Consider the following 23689-nt stretch of genomic DNA (forward strand, 5'->3'; position numbering starts at 1 on the left):
AGTCAGAGCAGTCAGGTGTTGGTTTTCATGATGAAACCCCTTTTAGCAAATCCCCAGAGTGAAACGTACTTGAAGCAACTAAGAAATCAGGAAGGACTTGAGACACAAATGTAGTATAAGAATATCAGGTGAAACCCTGTCCGACATGACATCTTTCTGTACTTGCAGCAGCTTGATGATAAATGCTTTAAGGCTTTCTGCCTTGTATTAACATGGTTTTCAGCATCTTGACACAGTAAATACAAATTTAAATGTTATGTGAGCAGCGTGTTTAACCACCAACAAGCCGAAAATGTCACTGGATCATCAGTGGTACTCCACCTCCACTAAAGCACGGGCCCACTCTGCTGCCAGATATACTACCAGAGCAAAATTCAGCAAGAGGCCAAGAGCAACAAGTAACAGTGTGGGAGGAGATTGTGTGTGTGTGTGTGTGTGTGTTTGAGGGAGGAGAGCACAGAGTTGTAAAAAAAGATTGTAATCTCACCTTGTCAGAGCGCTCAACATGAACAGTGGTGCCATTAATCACTGAAAGTAAGCTAGTGGAGTCACAAAGGCGTTACCACTGAAGCAATTAGCCTCTGACCGTCACACTGCAGGGATTACTTTGCTATAATTTAGCATCAGTTTCCCCTCTCTCTATGAGGCATGCAAGAAGACACCACTGGTGATGCTGTGATGGTTTTTAAATGGAATGCACCCAGAAGCATCTCCTCATGTGAACCCAAATTATACTCATGGAATTTGAGCCCGGATGTCCACTCATGACCTTGGGATCAGTATGTGTGACAAAATAATCTAGACTCCAAGTCCATTTACCAGCTTTTCCAGAGCTTTCAATGCTACATTTGAACACTTTCAATACACTGTGTGCTCCACTCACTGAAGAAGACGATGAACCAACTCTTAATAATCGTTTGACGGTAGTGGATCTAATCTAGAAGCTGACATTTTTACCCAGGAATCGACTTTAGTATTCAGTATTTAGTATTTGTATTAGGTCTGGGACAGGACAGGGAAGAAAGACAATGGGAGTAGGAGTCAAAATAACAACAGGTCAAATGATGGAGGAGTCATTCTTCCAGGACTGGGACGGTATAGGAGTATTTTTGTGGGAGGAGGATGACACACGAGTGAAAATCCACTCCTGTGTCAACCTCTAATCGAAACAAGGATTCATTTGCATTTTCTTTTGCAGATTTACTCAAAATTCTGTTAAAATTTGCGACACATTTGGATGAAAACTCTTGACTTGGATTGATTGATTTTGATAGTTTTGAGGTTTGATTCCGAGCCCTGCGACTGATGGGTTTGGGTTCACATACTTCCACAGTGTTGGGCATCTGGAAGTCCTCTTGTTGCTGTAGCTCTACGTGCAGCCTGTGTTTTCCCTGCAGGCTCTCGTTGTCTCTCTGTAGTCGGCTGAGCTCGTCTGCCACCTGCTCCCTTGACTTCAGCAGCACCGCCTGAGACAAAACAGACAAAATAAATCACTCCACCGCATCACGTGGCAGTTTGTCCGTCATATGGAACCAGCAGCGTCTCCACACATGGTGAGCAGTGACTCACCGGCCAGCCACTCTCCATCTGACTCTCCCACATATTTGCAAGGTGTAACATCATGACAGTATGAAGATCCATATTTCTTTAGATCAAAACAACATGCAGCTAAAGGAACACCTCACTATTCTGGCAGACACATTTGTTTGCAAAGACTTTAAAAGGCACACTGAAGTATGTGGTGTGATACAGCTCGCAGCTGCACATTCATTATTGAGAAGTCTGTCTCAAATCTGCATGTTTCTCCTTCACAGTTTGGAAAACAATCTGTGAGAAAAAAAAAATAAGTGCACTTACATTACTTGGCAATGCATATGGGACTTTTTTCAGTGATGTACAAATATGTGCATTTCTGTTGTGGTTGATGAACGTTTGGATGTATTTGACCTCATTATTTCAAGAAAAAAAACCTGTAGCCATGAGATCCAACGTGTCAGCAAATATCTGTGGCTGTGAGTAACAGTGATGTTATGCAATTATTTCTTTTTACTGCTAAAAATGTGATTTTTATTCTTTTAGGGTTAAACTGGATGTGAACAACTTGGATAATTGATCTATCTTCCTCCAAATCTGACTACTGTCTGATTTTCTTTGTTTTATATCATTTCAGATTAAATATCGTTAGGTTTGAGTCGTTGGAGTAACGTTGGAGAGACCAGCAACAGTAAACTAGATTTGGAAAGTGTCCAACTGAAATAATCCCACCTGCTAATCTGCAAAAACAGGAAGGTTCCCATTGGACCGGGCTGGTTACTGAGTCGGTGACAGTGTCAGTAAACACAGTAATTATATAAGTAGAACATTTAGACTGTCACATTAAATTGCAGTGAGTCCAGGAATCTGTGTGTCTGTGTGACGACAAGATATTACTCGCCTAAAACTGAGCACTGCAGCAGCCCGTCTGATTTAAGGGATTACAGTGTTTGCTTTATGTGGCTGCTGACAACTGGTTTTAGGTTTTGTTTGTATTACTATTAGAGGTGGCCCAAACTTTTCTCTCGTTTGTGGTTGAGAACGGTGCGTTTTGGCTTTAAATCCTGTTGATGGAGTTGAATCTAGCATGTGTTTTGTTATTTTGAGATGCTTAATAAGTAATTTAAAGTGCAGTAGGTGGATTTGTTTACAACCTCCATGAGTTGACAAGTTTAATAAGCAGCCATTTGTGTGTTTAGTTTTCTGGATGTGATGTTGGTCATGTTGCTCATCATGATGCCAGAAGAAAAAAAAAATCCCTGCTGATAAGCCTCCTCTCTGCTGTGAAGTCTTTTCATAGTTGTTCTTTGAATCAATGTGCATTATTCACTCAAGTTGTTGCAAGATGCCCTTTCAAGAACCACAGATTATCTGATCACGACCCAAAGCAGTCAGAGAATAGTGGACTATAGTGGCAGCTTTATATAGTGAAGCTATAACTAAACAGCAGATCTCCAGTGTAATAGATAGTGAACTAAAATTGGCTGGTCTGAGGCTGAACCTCATCAACCTCATCACACTAAAGATAGCAGCACTGCTTTCCAGGGTATTATACTTGTTACAGGCCTGTGACGGCCACAGATACCAGATTATTTTCTTTTTCTTTTTTTCTTTTCGTCAGAGCATTTGATTTACTGACTGCTGTCAGACTGTACAGAGAAGTGATGTTCAGTGCACAAATCTGAACATTTCTGTTGAGGTGGATGAGTAACTTTTGGACAAAGTTAATTAAACATAATTTTTGCACAAAAGTAAAAAATTCTGTAGCCAAGAGCTAAAAGAAAAGAAAACAATTGCACTTTTTTTTTAATAGCTTGTTGCTCCAGTGAGTCCAGATCAATACCTAATTGTATTACTTCACAAACAGGACAAACCTTTTTATCGCGGTTTAGTGCTTCTTCTTCTGTTTATATCAATATATTTATGGAAAATGCATGATATTAGTTTAATATCAGGCTCTGTGTCCTTTTGTCCCTGTTCTCTCCAGTTTCTTTTTTCTGCCCTTAAGGTGAGAATCAAAAGGTGTAGTTGTTACTTCAGTGCAAGGCACTCTGAACTGTGTGCAGTGTGGTCGTTCTCCAGCGTTTGGCACCTTTGTCTCAAAAACATCCTGTGAAAACCCTGCGGGTTATAATTTGAAATATTGAACATGCATCATGCATACTATAAAATTTCATGCTTGTGCATTATAGTCATCTCAAACCAAACACCACAAAGACTGCACAGTATAACAAGAAATTTACTGAAAATAAATCACCAACTCTAGCTTTTATTATATGTTACCCTACTTTACTTAGCAATACAGTGCAGTGACATTCAAATCTGTATGATTCTCCTGTGATAAATGTGCAACTTTTTGATTGAACTCCATTTTTACACACAAGTACAAAATCTTGTAGCCAAGATCTACAACATATCAGAAAATATTTGTGGTAGAGAAGAACAGTGATGTTTTTGTCACTGAGGCAGAGAAAAGTAAATCCAGAACACTAACAGACAGCAGCGTCCGAGAGCTGCAATTCTCCCTCTCGAGTTTGGCTGCATGTCCGATAACCACGCTAGAACTGATACCACTGATATGCTTATTTCATACGGCCTTGCCAACACTAACAGACTCTGACATCAGAAGGAACTGGAGATCCAAGCACAGCTGGCAAGAACAAGCAACAGAGAGCTAACGGAAGAAAATGCTGCTCACCATCTGTTCCTGTGTGTTCCTCTTAGCCTCACTGAAGGCCTGTTGTAGTGTGCTGAGCAGCGTTTCTGACTCCTGGACTCTCTGCAGGAGGGCAGACACCTACAACACAGAACAAAAAACAGCATTAAGACAAAAGAAAACCTACAAAAGGGGTTTAGATTTTAGTTAGAAATACTAAATATACATGATGCATGCTGTAAGACAAAAAGTAGACTTCACGCTTGTGCATTACAGAGATCACCGCAAAGATCGGAAACTTTCACTGGGTGTTATAGCTGAATAAAGTTTGTGAAGAGGCATTGAGGCTGGATCGCACCCACATGGATTAATTTTTAAACCTGAAGAAAATCGTGATTCAACATTAATTCATGTTTTATCAAACTTGTAAACTAACTTAAAATTAAGAAAGATTAAATTTAAACCTTTCTTTAAACCTCAGTTTAGTTTTTTCTCTAAACTTAGATTTCTGTTGCATCAAATCCTTAAAACTCCAATTTACTTTTTAGCTTGCTAGCAAACGACACAACACACTTTTTTTTTCTGTTTATTTATTTTGATCTGGGTAAGCAAGCATCTCCATATTGATTAAACTTTATTTAAGTTTGGTTTATGTCACTAAACTTTTACTAAACAGAGATTAGTTTTTAATTTAATTTTAATTTTTAATAAAAAACAACATACGTTAATCAAAAAATTTGAGAGCACCTGAATTAAAGTAAAACCTAACAGCTGATTATAAAGTGTCAATCAAAGGTCAATTCTAAAGCTCTGAGACTTCTCTGTAACATGACTTAGCAGTTGTGAGGACAGCTGACCTTCCTGTTTTAGGCAACATGATGAACCACAGTGTTCGTACCAGTTGTGACATCAGTTTGCTGTAGCTGTAAATTCTGGGTAAAATTACACTAGGGTGTGTGAACTGATAAAAGTTGTTGTGACACACTGAGAAAACCTCTAATGCAAAAAGAAAGTGTTGTTTATCTTGTGACAAAAGGTTTCATGTCTCAAAATGTATCACTTGTCTGTAAGTAGACTCTATATAACCTGACTGAATCAGTGCAAATTAATCACTCAAACAATTATAAGACAAATAATTTCAATGAAATGCTTTTCTTTTTCTTGACTGACAGATCACACAAATTGTAGCTACATGTGATGAGTGGCAAGTGAGACTCGAGTGGAGTTTTCTTCATTTTGTGAGAAATGTAAAAGCAATTAGGCTCTCTGCCTTATTTTATTTTGTTATTTAAAAAGCAAACTATTAAATCAGAGAGGGATCTATTATCAAAGTAATGCACTGCCAATTTCAAGCCCCTTGAAAACACCACATTAAAATTCAAGTATTGTGAGGGATTATATAGATGAACCCTGACTTCAGTGCTTTATAATCTTTTGATTAAATGTTTTTTTTATGTTGCATATAGATGCTAAATGGGGCAGAGCTAAGGTAAAGTGCTGTCACACTCTGTAGGTTTAAGAATAGATTAGAAATCACCTTTCAAGTCAGTCTCTGGACTGTATTTTCATGTACAGTGAACAGTGCATTCACGTGTGCAGAGATTTTATGGCAGATTTTGAGACACCTCAGTGATTTACTTTGCTGGAGGACTGTGATGCACTCGGGGAGAACATGGGAATAAAGAAGAGTCCATTATGACACACTGTTAGAGGGTGTGTAAGAAGTTCGTTATGGACTATTAACAATGAAAGCCAACCACATCAGCTCCAATGCAAATACCATTTAACTGAAAGTGCAAACATTTCCCTGGTTTCAGCCTCTCAGATATGAGCATTTACTACTTTGATTTGTCTTATGTGATAATAAACTGAACATCTTTGGGTTTGGGACTGTTAGTCAGACAAGATATTTGGGTGTCAGGAATTTGTTGCAGGCATTTCTCACTATTTTCTGACATTTTATAAACCAAACAATTAATGAATCAACTGAGACAATAAGAAACAAGTCAGTCAATAATCAAAATAACTATTAGCTGCAGCCCTAACTGTGTTTACAAGCAACAACAAGTCCACTACTGCCACACGCTGTAGTAGCAATACCTTATAATAATCCTGTTAACCATCAACAAATAGTTTGATATGAAATGGTTTGTTGTGGTCACAGCAGCGTGAAATTGAAAAACAGAGCGGATATGAGCAGTTTACAATTCTGCTCGACCACATCCTGCCCATCACCGCACCCACAGCTCTGCTGAATAAAAAATATGATGCTTCAGGCACTAGTTTTGTCAGACCTGTTGTAAAGAGGATGAGTCATACGGCTGTTGCCCTGGTAACCTGCCACTGTTGGACAAAGACAGGACTGATGGACGTATAGAGAATTGTGATATGATTTTTTGCAGTTTATTCTGTTTTCTATGTGGAGTGGCCTTCTGAAGGTCAGTGTCACTCCTGATTAATTCTTTCTGCACAAACTGTCTTGAATACTAAGATGTAAACGGACGGTTTGACATGAACAAGAGCACATGTGTTACTCTGGGTGGTTATTTTGCAATTATTCTGTGTCTAGCTATCTTGCACAAGCATTAACAAAAAATCAGAGGACAATTAGTTGGACAAAAATCTATTTTAATATGTCACCTTGAGCCTTCACCTTTTCAGATTTTCCTGATATTTACAACTGGTAACTGGTAACAACTGGCTGCATCCTTACAATTGGAATAAAACTATATTCTTACTGTGCATTCAGATGTTATAACTGGCAAAAGACAGTGAACATATAAGCAAATCATATATAAAAAGGGTATCTGTGACTTTGGCGAGGACGGTGAAGATGCATTTACATGAACTGCAGCGATAAACACAGCACAGGGTTTGGATGAACTGTGTGCAATGTATTAAGTTTGTCAAAATTATCAATATTGTCATCAAAATAGAAAATGAAAAAAAAATCTCACTGTGCCTTTGCTGGTGCAAAGCTGCACTTTAAGTAATGCACCTGCACAAAGATGGTTCCCATTTCTGTTCACACTCTAAAACAGGAAGTCAACACTTTCACTACTTATTAAGATTATTATTCTGAAGTACTGTGTTCTCTTCATTTGGCAGATAGCCGACAAAAAAAAAAAAAAAAAAAGATTCTGATGTAGCAGACGTAGGTTTAATGAACAGCAGCCAAGCAGGACCAGGTTTCACAACCAAGGAACTCAGTGTTTAACTAGCTGGATGTGAGGGGCTGTACCGGCATTAATACTTGATTATGTCTTTAATCACATACGAAATTATAAGCCAGTTCTCTTTTTCCCTCTGAGGGGTTTTCAAACTGAGCAGAACCCCAGGAGAGGCGTTGGAGAGTGAAGGAGGGGGAGAAATAAGGTAAAGATCCTGCATGAGGTAAGAGGAAGAAATTACTTATTAAAGTTTGTCCCGCTTAGATTCAGTGCGACTTTAACATTATGAAGATATCATTACCTTTGATTGTCTGTTTCCAATAAATGCCACCAATACACTTTTAGTCAAAAAGACACTTCACTTGCAGAATTTGCCTGAGACTTGTTACTTTTTTAAAGTTTTCTTCTGTATCAAAGCAATCCAGTGATAATTTTTACTTTACATCCATATGCACCAACCTTGATACCTCAAAAACAAGGAGGATTTCAAAAACCAAAGAAGGGGGTCGTGGTGACTTTTAAATAATAAGTAGGCCTGCACTGCAGCAGGATTTTGATCTTAATACTTTTAACTCTCAGGAAGGAATGCAGAATAATTTGCCCCTCTGGCCTGAACTTGTGTGAATCTCTAGCATAAACTAAAATTCATCACTTTTCTTTCATTAATTTATTAATTTTTTGTCGCTGCCCCTTAGAGAAAATTGACACACAGATCTTACAAAATGCAAGCCCCTTTCCTTTAAAACTTTACGCAGCAAATGACAATTTTTCTCTCCAGGAAGTCTGAAATTTGCTTGAGTATTTCTTTCTCTTAGCACTTGTCATCTCTCTTATTGACTGAGGAGGACGAAGTGTGAGCAGCTCTCTTCCGTGTCACGTGTGTCTCTGGCGTGAAACAACATTTGGTGCAGCCGTACTTTGGTAGACTTTAGAGTCGTACGGCTTTTACACACAGCACAGAGCCAGAAACAGCATAACGTACGAAAAAAGAAACGTTAAAGAAAGAAAAGTGTGAAAATTTCTCATTAATTGAGAAAAATATTGGAGAATTGAGACCCTGGGAGGAAATCCAGAGAGGGGAATGAGAAACAGGAATCTCCTGGGAAAACCATGAGGGCTGGCAAGTAAGTCTGTGCACAACCTTAAGTACAAAGCAAACAGAAACTACTCATAACTAATCCGTCACACTTTTAGAGTGTTTTCACACGTGTAGTTCTGTTCATGCGGTCCAGATCAAAAGAAAGAAAAGAAACGTTGCATTTTAGTCCCGGTGCTCTAAAAAAAACCAAGAGGAGGAAACATGCAGTTTTACAGACTGACAGGTAACTCGTTTTTATATGTGTGACATACAGTTGTATTACTGTGGGATCGCTGTCACATACTTTTTAAATCTGACAAAGCACACAGAGGAGGATATAAGCCGGTAGTTTGAACAGCTCCTGACCTCTTAATCAGGGAAAATACCTGTGCTGAAGTACTTACCTGTGACTACATTAAACGTTAAGTGAAGTCTGTTTTAACTGGATCAAATGAGGCAGGTGTGAAAAGGATTTGAATGGTGATAATTAGCCAGATTGTAAACTACAGGTTAAATAACTGGACTCAAGTTCCTAACTCACTGAATCCAGCGTTAAAACTCCTGCCTTACATTCCCCTAAGCATTGTGGGAACTTTCAACATTCCCGCAAAGTTCATGGGGAATATAATGGAGGATAAACCATAAAGAGCAACTTCAATAATGAACCACAGGTCTCATTTTCCTCCAGTTGTTATTCAGTCCCTCCAGGATTTTGCAGGATTCTTGGGGGAAAGTTGTGGCCTAAAATGACTGATTTCACTGCAGCTTTTCCAAAAAGTTGCATGCGATGCATGTTGCAATGCTTTTAGGTGTTTTCTTTTTTTGTGGAATTCATTAAAAATCAAAGGCAACTCGTTCCAGTGAGAATGAAACTGTTCTACCTAACCTCACTGAACAGGCTCAAGATTACAAAACTTCTAACAAAATATGCTTTAAACGTAAATGAAGTTCATTTGAGGGTATTCCACATTTGAGCAAAATGTTTTTGAAGCTCCAGCTCAAATCAGCACAAAATTATAAAAGAAAATGCACAGAAAAATGCAATAACAATGATAAACCTCTTCACTACCTGTGACAAAATAAAAAGATAAAAATACAAAAACTAGTAAAAAACAAAAACAGTTCATTAAGACGTACATTTATGATTTTAGTGTGGGGGACTGCTATGATTGCTGGAACTCCTGGGAAACTACAATGATTGGTCTAATTTGTGGACAAAATTGCAAGGTTGTGCAGAATTCACAGGGATTGGCTGAATTTGCATTAATTGTTGCGATCGCAGCATCACAACTTCCTGGAAGGATTGACTATTGTATCATACTGAAAGTGCAGGCTTTAAGTCTCAGAGTCAACACTGTCAGGAAGCACTAAACCAGATACATGTGAGGGGAACAGAGTCAACAGAGTCATTTCATTTTCACTGCTTTGAAGTTATTAATATATTCACTGTGTCCAAACCTTAGCAGCAGTTTCCTCGTTGCCTACTTTGACCGAATCTTCCAAGTTCTGTTTCTCAGTCATCGTCCTCTCTAGCTGATCGTTGGCCTGACGCAGCATCACCTGCAGTTTCTTCACCTGAAAGACAGACGAGTGATGGAGAATCCTCTAATCAACAATTTCAAATGCAGCAACATGCTTCTAAAAACAACTTATGGTTTCATGTTGTTAAAACAAACAAACAAAGGTAATAAACTGAAAGCAGAGACACAGACCTGATCTCGTGTCTCAGCCTCTTGACCTTGGATGGCCTGCAGCTGCTTCTCGTAGTTGGAGCACATGTCACAACGTCGGCCGAGCTTCCTGCCAGCATTTTTCACCTGGTGGCGGACAAACAAGGACACCATGAAACATTTAATCATAATTATTCGATAACGTATTGCCTAACACCTAATATAATGGAATATTTGGGTTTTTCGATACTTCTCTAATGCCTGATAAAGACCTTTTGAAACAGCTCAGAGATCATCATGGTGTTTACTTTCGGTTTTCTAACTGTTGTTGTGCTCAGTCAGTAAAATGCTATATTCTTCTTTTCCTAGCAGGACTTCTCTGCAGAATCTGGTCCCATTTCTTGGAAAAAATAGCTGCAGGTTCCTGGGATTTTTAACATGTGTCTTTGTCACAGACATCTTCTCCAAACCTCATGACACCTCACATGCAACTGTTGTGGTCAGACCTTAAACTGCTGTGATTGAAAAACTTTTCACCTGCATTAATTTCTTCTTAATAACTGTAATGCTAGGACGGCACTTTACAAAATCTGTAAATGTTTGTTGCCTTGAATCAGACATGCACTGCAGATCTGCACCCTCAGCCTGGGCTGATTTCAAAGAGGTGTCGCACTGAGCGCAGAAGATGAGCTGGCTCGACAAAACCTAAACCCCCACTCAGAGATAACAGGTTACAACAGCTTTGTCAACCCAGGATTTCTTCTTCAGGCTCTGAGCACATTCACATAAAAAGGGGTGTTTGACACATCATCTGACTCTTTTCCACACAAAAAACACCAACTGCAAGCCACCTGCTTCAGTCGAGAGGAACATGTTGTTAGAATGGAGATTTATAAAGAATATCAAAAAACTACTGCAGCTAATACAGCAAGAGAGGAAAGCTGACAGAAAATTACTCAAAGCCTGACATTTATTTCTAAGGTGACAACTACATATTAGACTTGATCCATTTAAACACAGAACTGATTTTATGTCTGACACAGTCCCATGATGAAGGATACATGGAAATCACTTTAGTTTTTGGCCAAATCAAAGTGAAATGAATTCTTCTTCTCCTCTTTTAAATGAAATATTATTATCAGCTTGAAATGCCAATATGATGACATGTGAGGAGGAGCAAAACTGTATTTTTGCGAAACTATAAATTGAATTGCACAATTTAAGTCGTCATCCTGATCATTACGATGAATTAGTGAAGAACAAAGAGAAACAGGCGTGAGTGAAAATAACCCCGTCAGCAGAGAACGTGTTCATTTTGAAATTAATCAAATTTTCTGTCATGATAAGAGTGGGCAGAATAATAGTTCATTCCATTCCAAGCGAGACATGATGAATCTCTGCAATTAGGTGGAGAAAATATGTGCATACATTGGCATCGGCCAGCGTGCAAGCATTGTTTCTTCATCCTTCTTTTACCATATGGATGACATGCTGTGTAAGTTGTGTAGGTTCCTGTGGTACTCAATGTACAGTTTGCACAGTAGCTGTAGTTGCAGTTTTGTTTGGTGATATTACTGAAGTACAACTCAACAGGTTTGCATATATATCATCTTCCCTCAGCTGAGAATATCATCATGAAAATAATTTGTTATGGGTCGGTACTTTTCTGAAACTCATCCATAAGATAGTCACTGTGATCCAGAGCCGCCTTGTTGAGATTCAAAACTCTGGCTTTAGGCTCAACATACCTTGCTAGGTCTTTATTTTTGCTTCCTAATACACCCCTCTGGTTCTCAAACTACCAAAATAACTTGCAGAAATTGCTCCAAGTGATGGATTTTCTTTTCCTGCCACTGCACACAGGAAACCTCAGGTAAACCCTTTAAAGATACCGTACACATCCATCATCCTGCTCGGACATAAAACTGAATTTTGTCTGTTTGTTCTTCAACTGAAAATATTATTACAATCAATAAACAATCATTAAAAATGTGAGAATATAATCAGAAGATTAGATGACAATAAATGCAGCCCTGATGTAAAAATCATGTTGTTAAAACTGACACTTAAAAACACAGGAAACCTCTTCCTGTGTAGATTTTATGTCCTGTTTTAAACAATAAATTATTTGAACTATATTTAAGCACTATGCTGTGTTAAAAGCATTAAATCTTCTGTGTAAAAGCCTCTGAGCTGCACCTCTTGCTGCAGCAGGTTCCACTCGCTGTCGCTGACGAGCCTGTAGCCTGCAGGCGGTAAGAAGGCGGTGTCGGGGGCGTGGGAGATGCTGGACAGCAGCGACGCCGTCTCCTCCTGCTCCGGCGTCATGGCCTTGATGGCCTTCTCCTGGTCCTTAGTCAGCAGGAAATGACTCGCCGTCAGCTTGATGGAGCTGATGGACGACGTTTCACCAAAACTACTGTCCGTCACCCCGTCGGCCCCCACCAGGGGCCCAAAGTCCGACTCGTCCAAGTGGCTGGCCGACTTGGCTTTGTGGTTGTGGCCGCCGAGTCCCTGCTGGACGGAAAGCGAGGAGCCGAGGCTGTCTGTTGACTGGACTCTCCGCAGGTTCTCTTTGTAAGGGTCCGTGGGGCCCCCTGCCACCACCTCAGTGTCTAAGGAGTGCATGGAGCCGTGGCCGCTGTGGTTAGCGTGAGGCTGGAAGACAAAGAGCAAATAAGAGTCCAGAGAAAAAGTTTCCATCATGTCAAGAATAACATCAACAAAAGAAATGATTATTTCCGTTTCATATTTCATTAATTCTGAAAATTTTTTCAAGCTGTGCAGACACAATGCGTTTCTTGTTAATCTGGTATGTTGTGTTAACTTCACACGTGTTTTAAAGGTACCAGTTATTTATGTTTAGTAATGCTACTAAGCAGTTGTTTTATTATTTTAAGGATGCACGTGCACATTCATGTGTATCATGAAGATGACATCATACATATGTGACATATCTGACCACTGGTACACTGATGCAATACTTTACAGGTCATGTGTGAAGAAACAGCAATATGTAAACTAAAGCAGGAAAGGAACAGACAGCACACAGTTAAACATGAACGTAACCAATACAAGTTACAAAACCTGCTTTGAAAATGTTATGAAGAAGAAAATAATTTAACATGTTTGTTAGACTTCAGGAATAAATGAAATATGCTTCTGTTCGTTTACAAGAAAACTCTGCAATCGACCAAAGTGTATGACTTGTACGCTTCAGGCTCGTCTCTACACAGAGCTTTATTTTTCTTATTGTTCCCAATGAGGAGAGATTGTATTCAGCAGCATGAAGCCGCCTAAAGGAAGGGAGCTGCATCTTTTTTTCAGAGCGCACTGATTTTTTTGTGTGGCTGTCAATGGTGCGCTTAAAATCTGTAATCAAGTACAAGTACTGTACATTACTAAAACATTACAAGTCAAACTACTGTTTTTTTGTTTGTTTTTTAAAAACTTAATATTATATGAATATTGTGTTTTTCTTTTGTCCGTATAAATCCTGGTTTTCATTGGCCTGTTGGTGATCAGATATCTTTACGGCTACAAAGACCCAGATTCATATTTTGATAATAATTCAAATTGTTTTCAGAACTTAATTATGATTTTAAAAGTAACTAAGTAGATGACACAGTGTAATGCATATTTAATTACGAGTAAAAGTACAGACTTTCATATCCAAGTACCCAAAATTAATTAATTAATTACGGTCATGTGAGTATTTCTAATTAGTTACTTCCTGCCAGCGGCCGCTTCTAGTTGAAAATCTCTGAACTTTTCAGAAAGGCGCTGGTGTCATCACAGTCTCATTTTTTTTCAGGCATTTATTAGATGGAGACTTGTCACCATGGTAACAAATAAAATGGAGATGCTTGTTTTGTCCATACTGTCAATATGTCAGACAGAGACTTCAGAAACGGAGAAAAACTTCAGAGACAGATAAAAACTCATTTGTGGGAGCAGATCGGCCGGTTGAGCTTTTATTTTGTTGTGTGGTCAACCGTCAGCCACAGGAGCATCACGTGAAATATACGCACAATAAATAGACAAGCATTTCCTCAACAGCCTCAGACGGCTGGACGATGCAAACACTATAATATTCATGTCCAGCAGTGAAATTCAGTTTCATTTCCCAGCACTTCATCTTATCACAGCACAATCTCAAGATAAAAACATGAAAAACACGGCTTTAATATCAACACCAGCTCTGTTTGATGGATCTCCGGGGCAGCAGAAGGGAAATCGGATCACAGACCCGCTCAAACTGCAAGAAATCCAGCCAATCGTCCAACAGCCAATCGTTGGTGATTAATCTCAATTAAACTGGACGTCAAACGGCCAATTTGGGGTTAAAATCTGGCTTAATCCGTACATTGTCAGTTTGTGTTAATGCAGCTCAAAGAATATAATTATTACATCACTTATACTTAACAGCAACAATGTGTCTGGTGTTTCTGAGAAGTCTCAGCTAACAGGATTCCAGGATGTCTGAAGCATTTTTAAATATAAGACTAAATTAATTTGCCACACCGAGCAAAACAAGATTAGAAAAAGGAGAAAAAAAATCTTCTCATGTCACCTTTCTCATTCAGCGGTTTATAATTTAACAACAAAAACAATATTCGTATGAAATCCCCGCTGCTGTGAGACAAAACAGCAAAAGGCTGTTTCCAGCAGTTACAGCAGCGTCAGTTTGTGGCTGCGAAACACAAGGACAAAAGTGAAGGTGCCATGTTGCCTGTGTGAAGATCACATTACTCAGAGGGAATACAATATGACGTAAGACGATAATGGCCTGCTCTGTTCTCTCTGAGGGACATATCGCGTTACATGATGCTCGTACCTCCTCGACGCTCAGACCGAGGAATAAATCCTCCAGAGGCTCGGTGTTGTCTCCCACATCCTCCTCGTGCAGCTCCTTCACTTGGCTCAGCCTCTCCTTCTCATCCTCCTCCTAGGATGAAGAAAAAAAAGGTTTACTCTCAATTTTAACACATAATTGTTCCATCTATCAAATTTACTCAGATTTACACTATTAGATATACTTATAAAATCTAATCTTCACATTCTCAGGGTGACATTAACTTAATGTGTGTATTAGTGAAGCTGTAGTTTGCAGTAGTGTTGGACTGGACATTTACCTGCTCATTTACAGACATGATTCTGATGCTTCACATCTTAGCTCTGGTGTCAAGTATTATCCCTAATGTATGAGCTTGTGTCGAATCAAATTGGCATCATAGCTTACCACTTAAATTAACTGGAAATACAGCATGACAGCAAATTTTACAATACTGGACACAGAGTAAAATTGCATCAGTCCACAACATCACTAGAGCTGCACAATTAATCACAATAAAATCAAGTGTAATATCCAAATTGCAGAACCAAATCACAATTTTTTGAAAAAGGAAAGATGTGTGAGAAAACATGTAGCATCATAATGAGGCACTGTGGCGCTGGAGAGATGACCTGGCCTGATAATCTTGTTCTCCAGATGAAAGAAAAAATGTTTGTCAACTTCAGTCAAAATAATCGCAAAATATTTTTTTTGGCCAAATCATACAGCCTTATCCAAACTGTCCCACATGGATCGACAGCCAAAAGGCATTTTCAGACCTAACTGGTTGATTTCACCGAGCATGGCATGTCTGTGCCAGACTTTTGATCCGTTCTCCTCGCAGCTGCATGTGTTTCAGAGATGTTTCAGTGTTTTGAACACCTGATTATGCTGACTTGCTCAGATTTTGTTGATTTTGGTCCCATTTCTTTGTGCTTCTACAACAGAGAAGCAGGTTACATAATTTAATAGTTTTATTTCCGTCTGTCTGTCTGTTACAGGGTCTTTTATTTTGATAATTGACCAGATTCTCTCTCTGCTTTTTCTGTGTCTCCTCTGTGCAGATAAATCTGTCAAAAATAGACTTGGCGAGTATTTAAAGCAGAGCAGAGTGGAGAGCTGCTTCTCAGATGCGCCGCTGGTGGAATCACAAGGACTGTGTAGATTGGCTGCGATCAGCTCCGGATGACGTGCCGCAGCCTTTGTGACGCAGCCGTGGAATCTAGTTCTAACAGTTCTGGGGGTTCCCTGAGAGGAACTGCCCACTTGGGAGCTCTTCTCCTGAGAACTACATTTATCAGAGCTTTTTTTTCTGCATTCACATCGCCAACAGGAATGCTTAAGTGACTTAAGCCGGCTTGTAGCTGGTATAGTGACGTTATTTCTGTGATATCCAGCCTGGACTTCACTGTCTGTCCATTTGTCTGTGTTAGTGTTTGTGCCTTTATTATTTCTGACAGCTGAAGACTGACAGGAAAGGGGGGAGAGAAAGAGTGGGCACACAGCAAAGGGCAGCAGGTTGGAATCAAACGCTGAGGATTCAGCCTCAAAACATGTGAGCGACTAGGGTGACCCATTTGTACGTCTTTTATTCTATTCTTTAAAGTTGAGATGAAAAGAAAAATAACTTTTTATCCATTTTAGATCACATCCCCAGCTACACTGTACACCTATTTAACAATATATAAAAAAAAAACTAAAAAAAATCCAGTTCTTTGTATTTTTTTTTATCAAAATCATGAAAAATCAGTTTATTATTTCTTAATGTAAAACAAAATATAATGTGCTTATGTAAGCTTGAACCGACCAATTTCTACCAATATCCACCTGTCAATCAATTTTCAACTTTTAGCGGTACAGAGCTAAAGCTAAGATTCATTAGTTGGCTTATAAGCAACAGTATGATTTTCGCCAAATCAAACCTGTTTCCACAAAAATATTGTGGTTACAGGCTTGTTGGCTAGAATTTTTTCACTTTGGGTAAAGTGGTATCTGTGACAGCAGATTAGACACGAGGCATTTTACAGTTGACTGAATCATGTTAGCTACATGGAGCATATGATGGACTGAAGCCCAGGCTTCACTGATTAAGACTACTGTACAAAAGCACAACATTATAAACACAACATGATGACTTTATTTGCTGATTTGGGTTGGATGAGCGGATCATATTTTACGGAGAAAATCCTACAACTGTTTTTAAAACTATAGAAAGGTTCCTCTGGTCTGAAAATGCCTGACGACTCTCATCCACTCAGTCAAATGATGATTAACTTGATGATTTTTTGGGGTTTTGTTCAGTGCTTTAAGTCAGAAGTCATGAACAAGTTCACATTCTCTGCCTCACCATTCAGCCATCTGACTTCTGGGTGACCTTTCCTCGTTTCCAATCACACTGCAGCTCGACTAATTCATTTTATTAAGAAGATTACATGTCTCAGTTGGAAAGACGGAACTAAATTATCTGTCAAACCACAGACTCAATCTGCTGACGGAACACAGAAGAACTCATATATTTCCATGAACCGTAGAAGTCTCCTTTTTTATATCACTTCAAACAGTAAAGTGAACTGAAGTGTTATAACACTGAGGTAATAATGGGACTGTGTGTGTGTGTGTGTGTGTGTGTGTGTGTGTGTGTGTGTACCTGGTCTTTCTTCTTCATCTCCTCCACCTGGCGGAGCTGTTCTGATGACAGCACGCTCTCTATCCTCTGCATGTCCCTCATGAGGAGGCGCTGGGACTCCAGGAACTGGTCGTTTGCTCTCTGCCATGTGTGTTTCAGCTGATTGTGCTGCTGCCGCTCCAACTCCAGCTTGTGACACACTGACACACCAAACGGCAAAGAGAGGTTGAAGTTTTTGTTTACTTATAGAAACTTTTTTGTGCCAGAAACAGTGACACAAGTCTGCATGTAAATGTGTGTGTGGTTTGTAAACGGCCAACTTTCACACAGTCATACAGGAAGTTATATGTTACTGTGACTGTTAACGCCTGGTGTTGACACTGACCTGGGTGATCTGATCATAAGTGAACAGCTCTGAGGATGTTACTTCACAGGTGGCATTAAAACGACCACTTGTGATCACATCTCATGTTTAACATAATCAATTATTAAACTGTGCTCAAGTTTTACTGTTTTCTGAGTGTTTTCTTACCTCTAGACTTGTCTAAATTGAAATTTCTGTTTAAGCGACAGGGTAATTAGTCACCAGGAACATTCCTAATACTAACAAACCAAATGGTGTCAGCTGAGTAAGGAGTCCTTCAGTGCGGCCTGGGACACACGGCGTACGCACTGCTGAAAGGCCGTAGTCACACGCAGCTCAGGCCGCTTCTGAAAGTGGTGTGAGTGATCAGATTTCCCAGGAGGCATGTTAAACAACTACTCTTTTAAAGTCACTCAGTTGTTTTGCTGATCTTCATCACTAATGAAGGATCTAAACAGGACTGTGCTGGTGTGTTTTCCTCTGAAGCCTTCACGTCTCGTCAACCTGTACAGTGATTTCAAGTCCTTATAATAATGGTAACATGGCTGTACCAGAATCAGGATTTTTCAAGTTGTAAATTTCTACCTGACTGACACCTCAGATAGCAGCAATGTGACCGAGACATGGAACTGATGCAGACAGCAGCATTAGATAAAAGGGAAGTGTTTCTGTCCTGAGACATCAACTAAAAAAAAAATAGGTCACATCAACAGCAACGACTTGACAAATAATTCTTCTGACAACTCTACTGGTCATTATTTCTTTTATCAAACTAATAAAAAAGTACAACAAAGTACCATCATGGAGTTCTTTCCGTAGTTTCTCTGCATCCTCCTGCAGGACAGACTTCTGAGTGTTCAACACGGCCACATACATCTCCAGGTCCGTACGACACGACTTCTCCGCCTCGAGGACGTGATTTAGCTCCTTAACCTGAAAATGAGAAACACACAACTATGATTTATCTGCTAACAAGTTTAAATTCATCTTTGAAACTTCTTTCTCAGGATATTTGTGACGAAAGGCTGCTCTTACGTGGCAAAAAGAGGGAGAGACAACTTGCAGAATATTATAGAAAATTTTATTTTCTATTTTTAACACAACATTAACATATTAGATTGGATGACTTTCAAAGACGTCACGTTGCGGTCATGTAATCAGGAATCTTTAAGTTGTGGTTTGCACCCACCTCCCAATGTTACATTTATTATATTATTTATAAAATCCCAACGTGCCAAACACTCAACTGCCACTTTTCACACCTACAAGTACCTGTTAAGTGTGTGCCTAGGACACTGAAATACAATCAGGTTCAGTAAAACTTTGATATTACTTTTTTATTTTGTGCTTGTACTAGAAAAAAAATGCTGACTTTTCATGTGTGTACGTTTTCAAAACACTGTATGGTAATAATAATAATAATACTGTACCGCGCTGTAAAACTCCATAACACACGAGAATTTTAATTTTTAATTTAATTCAATTTAATTTAAAACCTGTTTCATAATCATTACAGCCAAAGCACATTTACATCACATTTTGTCCGTAATTACCAGTTGTATATAAAAAAATTTCTAATATATAATTCAATTAGTTGTTTGGTCTATAAGGTGTCAGAAAATAGTAAAAAATGTTGATCACCGTTTCCCAAACCCCCAAAATGACGTCCTCAAAAGCAACCAGAAAGAAAATCCCATCGAAGAAATTGAAATCAGGGAATTTTGACTTGTTTTTTAAGTTACTCAGTTATCAAAACTGTTGGCATTAATGATAGTTATCCACCTATGATATAGTAATTTATTAAATTACATTATAATTAACATTATAATAATAATTAAATTAAAAAAAAATGAATAACTACAGGCCCATTAGATGTAAACTTCACACTATGATAGAGGTCCAGAACAATGTCAGCAAAATGCAACAACATGAATACAGTAAAAAAAAGAAAGAAAATACTGATTCATGCCTGAGTGAATGCATGTTAGGTGTTGGTTTTTGTTGTCGGTTCCTATATTAACAAGTTAGAGAAGCCACGCAGCCTGCTTGAGCAGTGTGTGTCACACACAGCTGCAGCCACAATCCATCAAGAGATTCAGAGTTTTACCTATTTTTTTCCAGAGGATGCACGTGCATGTTGTGTGAACCAGCCGTAAGACATGTATGTCAATGCAGACAGTCTGCAATCACCTGGCAAAACATTTCACAACCAGCATTACTACCTACACAGCAAGCAAGACCTTAAGACCTTCATAAATTAAAATCAAGACTTCTTAATGACTTCCAAGGCATTTTTGAGCAGAATTCAGTGCTTCTGAAGACCAACAGATGCTGCTGATTCTGTGAGGTAAAATTACTGTTTTTGTCAAAGGAGTCTGGTTGCTTTGAAGAGATCGATATAACTGCTTCCGCTCCCTGTAGGAAAGGGCTGTGTTAAAAAGGTCTCTGTAGGGAACCTTTCCATAATCTTAGACACTTAGAACAACAATCTAAGCCTGTCAGTGGAAAAAGACCACATATCATGTCCACATAAAGTTTTTGACCTGGCAGAAAGGTGCTAGCAAGGTGCTCTGGCGCTTAATAGTGATGACCTGCCGTCACCGCTCACTTTGACAGCTCTAGAGGGAAGGAGAATGTGGGTACATGACACTAACCATCTGAAATAACAATATGGTGAATATCTTCACTTTGTCCAAGAGCTGCTGTCAGATGGAGCCCAGTTCCAGGCCTATTTTAGGCTAACCAAGGGATAATTTGAGCTACTCCTCCATAAGGTTGGAGGTACCGTCTCCACAGTACAGACAGGTTTCAGAGAGACGCAGAGCATCTGTGCATCTGCCTATGGTGAGTCCGCTTCCTATTCAGCTGAGCAGACAAACAGCTTTCATAAGAAGAAGAAACGGTGTACTGATGATAAAGTTACAGGACTGAGTAATTAAAAAGAAGGAAAATGCAGGTAGGATAGCAAACTGCAGACTACTGACTGGTCAGAGTAGTCACAGTTTAGTTTTGAGTCTGTCAGTGAATAAAAACTGCATCTTCTCAGGACTGAAGTGGAGCTGCTGCGTGTGCTTGTGTTGTTTCCCAGCTGTGGGAATAGTGTCGCTCTGCCTACGTTGTGGGAGCAAGTTTTTACACAAATACTGTATACACTGACAAAATGTCAGGATGATATGAAGATATGGAAAAATGACCGATCGATCTTGCACTCTTTTCAACCAACCACCTTAACATACAGCTTAAAACTGACAGGCTCAACAACTTTACCAGACAGGTCGGACTCAACATCAAGACCTCCAAAACACAAGCAATGTGTGAGAACAATTTGAGTTTGTGGAAGACTTACCTGATCAGCCTCATCGCTAAGGACAGCGGGGGCCAAAAAGACAACAAACTGAGGCTGGGAAAGGCTCAAAGTGCCTTCTCTCAAGTCTTTATCTCCATCTGAAGATCCAAGCAATACAGACTTAAAGCAAAGATGCTTTTGTGTAACAGCAACATCAAGCCTGTTCTGCTGTATGGTTCAGGGAGTTGGCGAGGATGCTTGGATGCCTGAGATGGACATGCCTGATGCTCTGGCCAAACAAAATCTCCTTCCATTAATCGTACAAGAAACCAGGTAACTGGAGCACCAGTGAGGAAATCACACACGGATGTATGAGGTGGCTTGGCCATGTGCTAAATATGGAGCAGGACCGGATCGTAGGAGTCGCCTTACGATGGATACCACCAGGCAAAAGAAAACCTGCGAGACTGTGACACAGTTCCCTGTGTCATAGAAGCTAGAAAAAGTGAACCCGTCACAGGGAGAGGCACAACATGCTGCCAAGGACCAAACGCAAAAGAAAGAGCTCATCGAGGCCTCATGTCCTTATGGGGATGAGGAGGAGCAAGTAGGTTGTAGCTGTTGTAGTAGTGGTGGTAGCAGTTGTAGTAAGTACAGTGCAAAATTAAACCAGTTTTTAAATGATGGAAAAATGTTGAAATTTGATTCTAACAAAGGTTTGTTTTCTGTTATCCAGTCTTTTCATGGTTGGTACAAGGCTTAAAAGAAAATGCTCCTCCTCCTTCTGCAGGGCATCCAGCCCATCCTGCTGGAACACAGAGGGCCGCTGGTGGGGGTGGGGCCCCTTCCTCACTTTGTGCTTCTGTTGACCTGCCTGGAGGGGCCGGACTGGGCACTGTCCGCCCTCTGTGCTGCAGCAGGCGGAGCGGGGAACTCTGTGGGTGTGGTGATGGTGGTAGTAGTGCTGAGAGGATTCAGAGCACAGCCGCTGATATCAGGGCTTTTTGGTCTCTCTAGCTCCTCCTCACTACTCCAAGCCTCAGGTCATCTAGTTGATAAGTTTCAAGTAAAGATTTTTGCTATGTTAACATATATGCATATTTCAAACATTATGTAAACATAACCTAATCATATGTAAAAACTGTCAATATGTAAACAAACCTCACACATCACAGTTGTATCACTGAATGCTTAGCAATAATAAACTGCCTCTATCACCTACAATCCCTGACTGCACTGAAGTACCCGTAACCTGAAGTAAATCATTATCTGTCTTATTAAATGATGGAGACATGGGCTGCAGCAAGAAGTCCACTGTCTCAGGCACTGTGTCCTCCCTGAAACTGGAGCATGTCTCCCTGTCTTGAATATGTGGCTCTAAAAAAGCTAATATGTGCACAAACCTTCATCTTTCTTGCTCCTGTCCTCCTTTCAGCCCAATCTTGTATAAGGAAGCAACAGTAGTAACGGTATGTTAACAGCTGGCTGACTAGGTAACAACATGATTACTACACGTAGGGGGATAAAAACTCACCAGCAACATTCAGTGTCCAGCAAATCTGCTCGCACAAGTGTGCTTTCCTCTTTCTGTTCTGGTAGTTTCTGTGCGACATGTCATAGAGCTCCAGGTAGACGGAAACAGCGAGTATAAACTTCTTCTCCATTTTCACTGGTTACCAGGGTGAAGAGCTCCGCGCTACAATTGGTTGCCTGAAAAAAGCGCCGGTGATGACACCAGTGCATTCCCGAAAAGTTGAGAGATTTTCAAGAGGAAATGCTGGGAGCAGCCGCATAAAAAAGGCGGAGCGCTCTGAATAAAGAAAAAAGAAAAAAAAAAGACGCTGGGCATCGTGACAGATGATCTCTCCTCAGTGGAAACAACTGAGGAAAGATGCTGGTGCACAAAACAAAAACACGCTATTCAGATATGGGCCCTTAGTCGACGTACTTGACACAGCTCTAAAATTTTGGAATTACTTTGTGAGTTCTGCATGTCTGGAGCAACAGGAAGTATTTCTACTCCTAATATAAAAGAACATTTTCAAACTTAATTTACTTAATGAGAGCAGCTGCCATGCCTGGTCAATGTCATGCCAGGTTAACATCATCTTAGCATCACATTTTCCAATCTCAAATCATCGAGTTAGTGCTGACTGACCTTAGAGGCCTCCAGTTCCTTCACCCTGTCCTCGGCTGTAGTCAGCTTGGCTTTCAGTGCTGCGATCTCCTGCTCCATGGGCATCACCACCGAACGCAACTTCTCTGCATCCTCCTGGGCCTTTAAAACGTTTTACACTCCCTCATTAAAAATGTATACATGCGTACAGCTACACAAGTTACTGTTTGTTTATATGCTTCATTTCCTTTTACAGCTGCAAAAACATGATATAACATTATTAAAGAAAAATGTATTTTCAAGGCGTGTTAAGTTACTCTTTAAAGACACAGTGAATTAAAAACTACATTTCCAAG

The 23689-nt window shown here is 39.7% G+C and overlaps 1 protein-coding gene across 2 annotated transcripts in view; it reads right to left on the bottom strand.

The window, feature by feature from the left end:
• The window catches only part of rabep1 (rabaptin, RAB GTPase binding effector protein 1), a 42878-nt gene that overhangs the window by 9333 nt on the left and 9856 nt on the right, over positions 1-23689 (bottom strand). For both annotated transcript variants that reach the window (XM_084730109.1, XM_084730110.1), the window contains exons 5-13: positions 23376-23495; positions 18729-18864; positions 17589-17767; positions 14945-15055; positions 12307-12765; positions 10150-10254; positions 9896-10012; positions 4232-4330; positions 1326-1466 (exon numbers count right to left, since the gene is read on the bottom strand). In XM_084730109.1, the coding sequence (XP_084586235.1) occupies positions 1326-1466; positions 4232-4330; positions 9896-10012; positions 10150-10254; positions 12307-12765; positions 14945-15055; positions 17589-17767; positions 18729-18864; positions 23376-23495 (1467 nt within the window). The remainder of the gene's footprint in view (positions 1-1325; positions 1467-4231; positions 4331-9895; positions 10013-10149; positions 10255-12306; positions 12766-14944; positions 15056-17588; positions 17768-18728; positions 18865-23375; positions 23496-23689) is intronic.

Source organism: Lutjanus erythropterus, chromosome 11 (assembly GCF_056507025.1).
Source record: "Lutjanus erythropterus isolate fLutEry1 chromosome 11, fLutEry1.hap2, whole genome shotgun sequence".
Taxonomy (NCBI): domain Eukaryota; kingdom Metazoa; phylum Chordata; class Actinopteri; order Lutjaniformes; family Lutjanidae; genus Lutjanus; species Lutjanus erythropterus.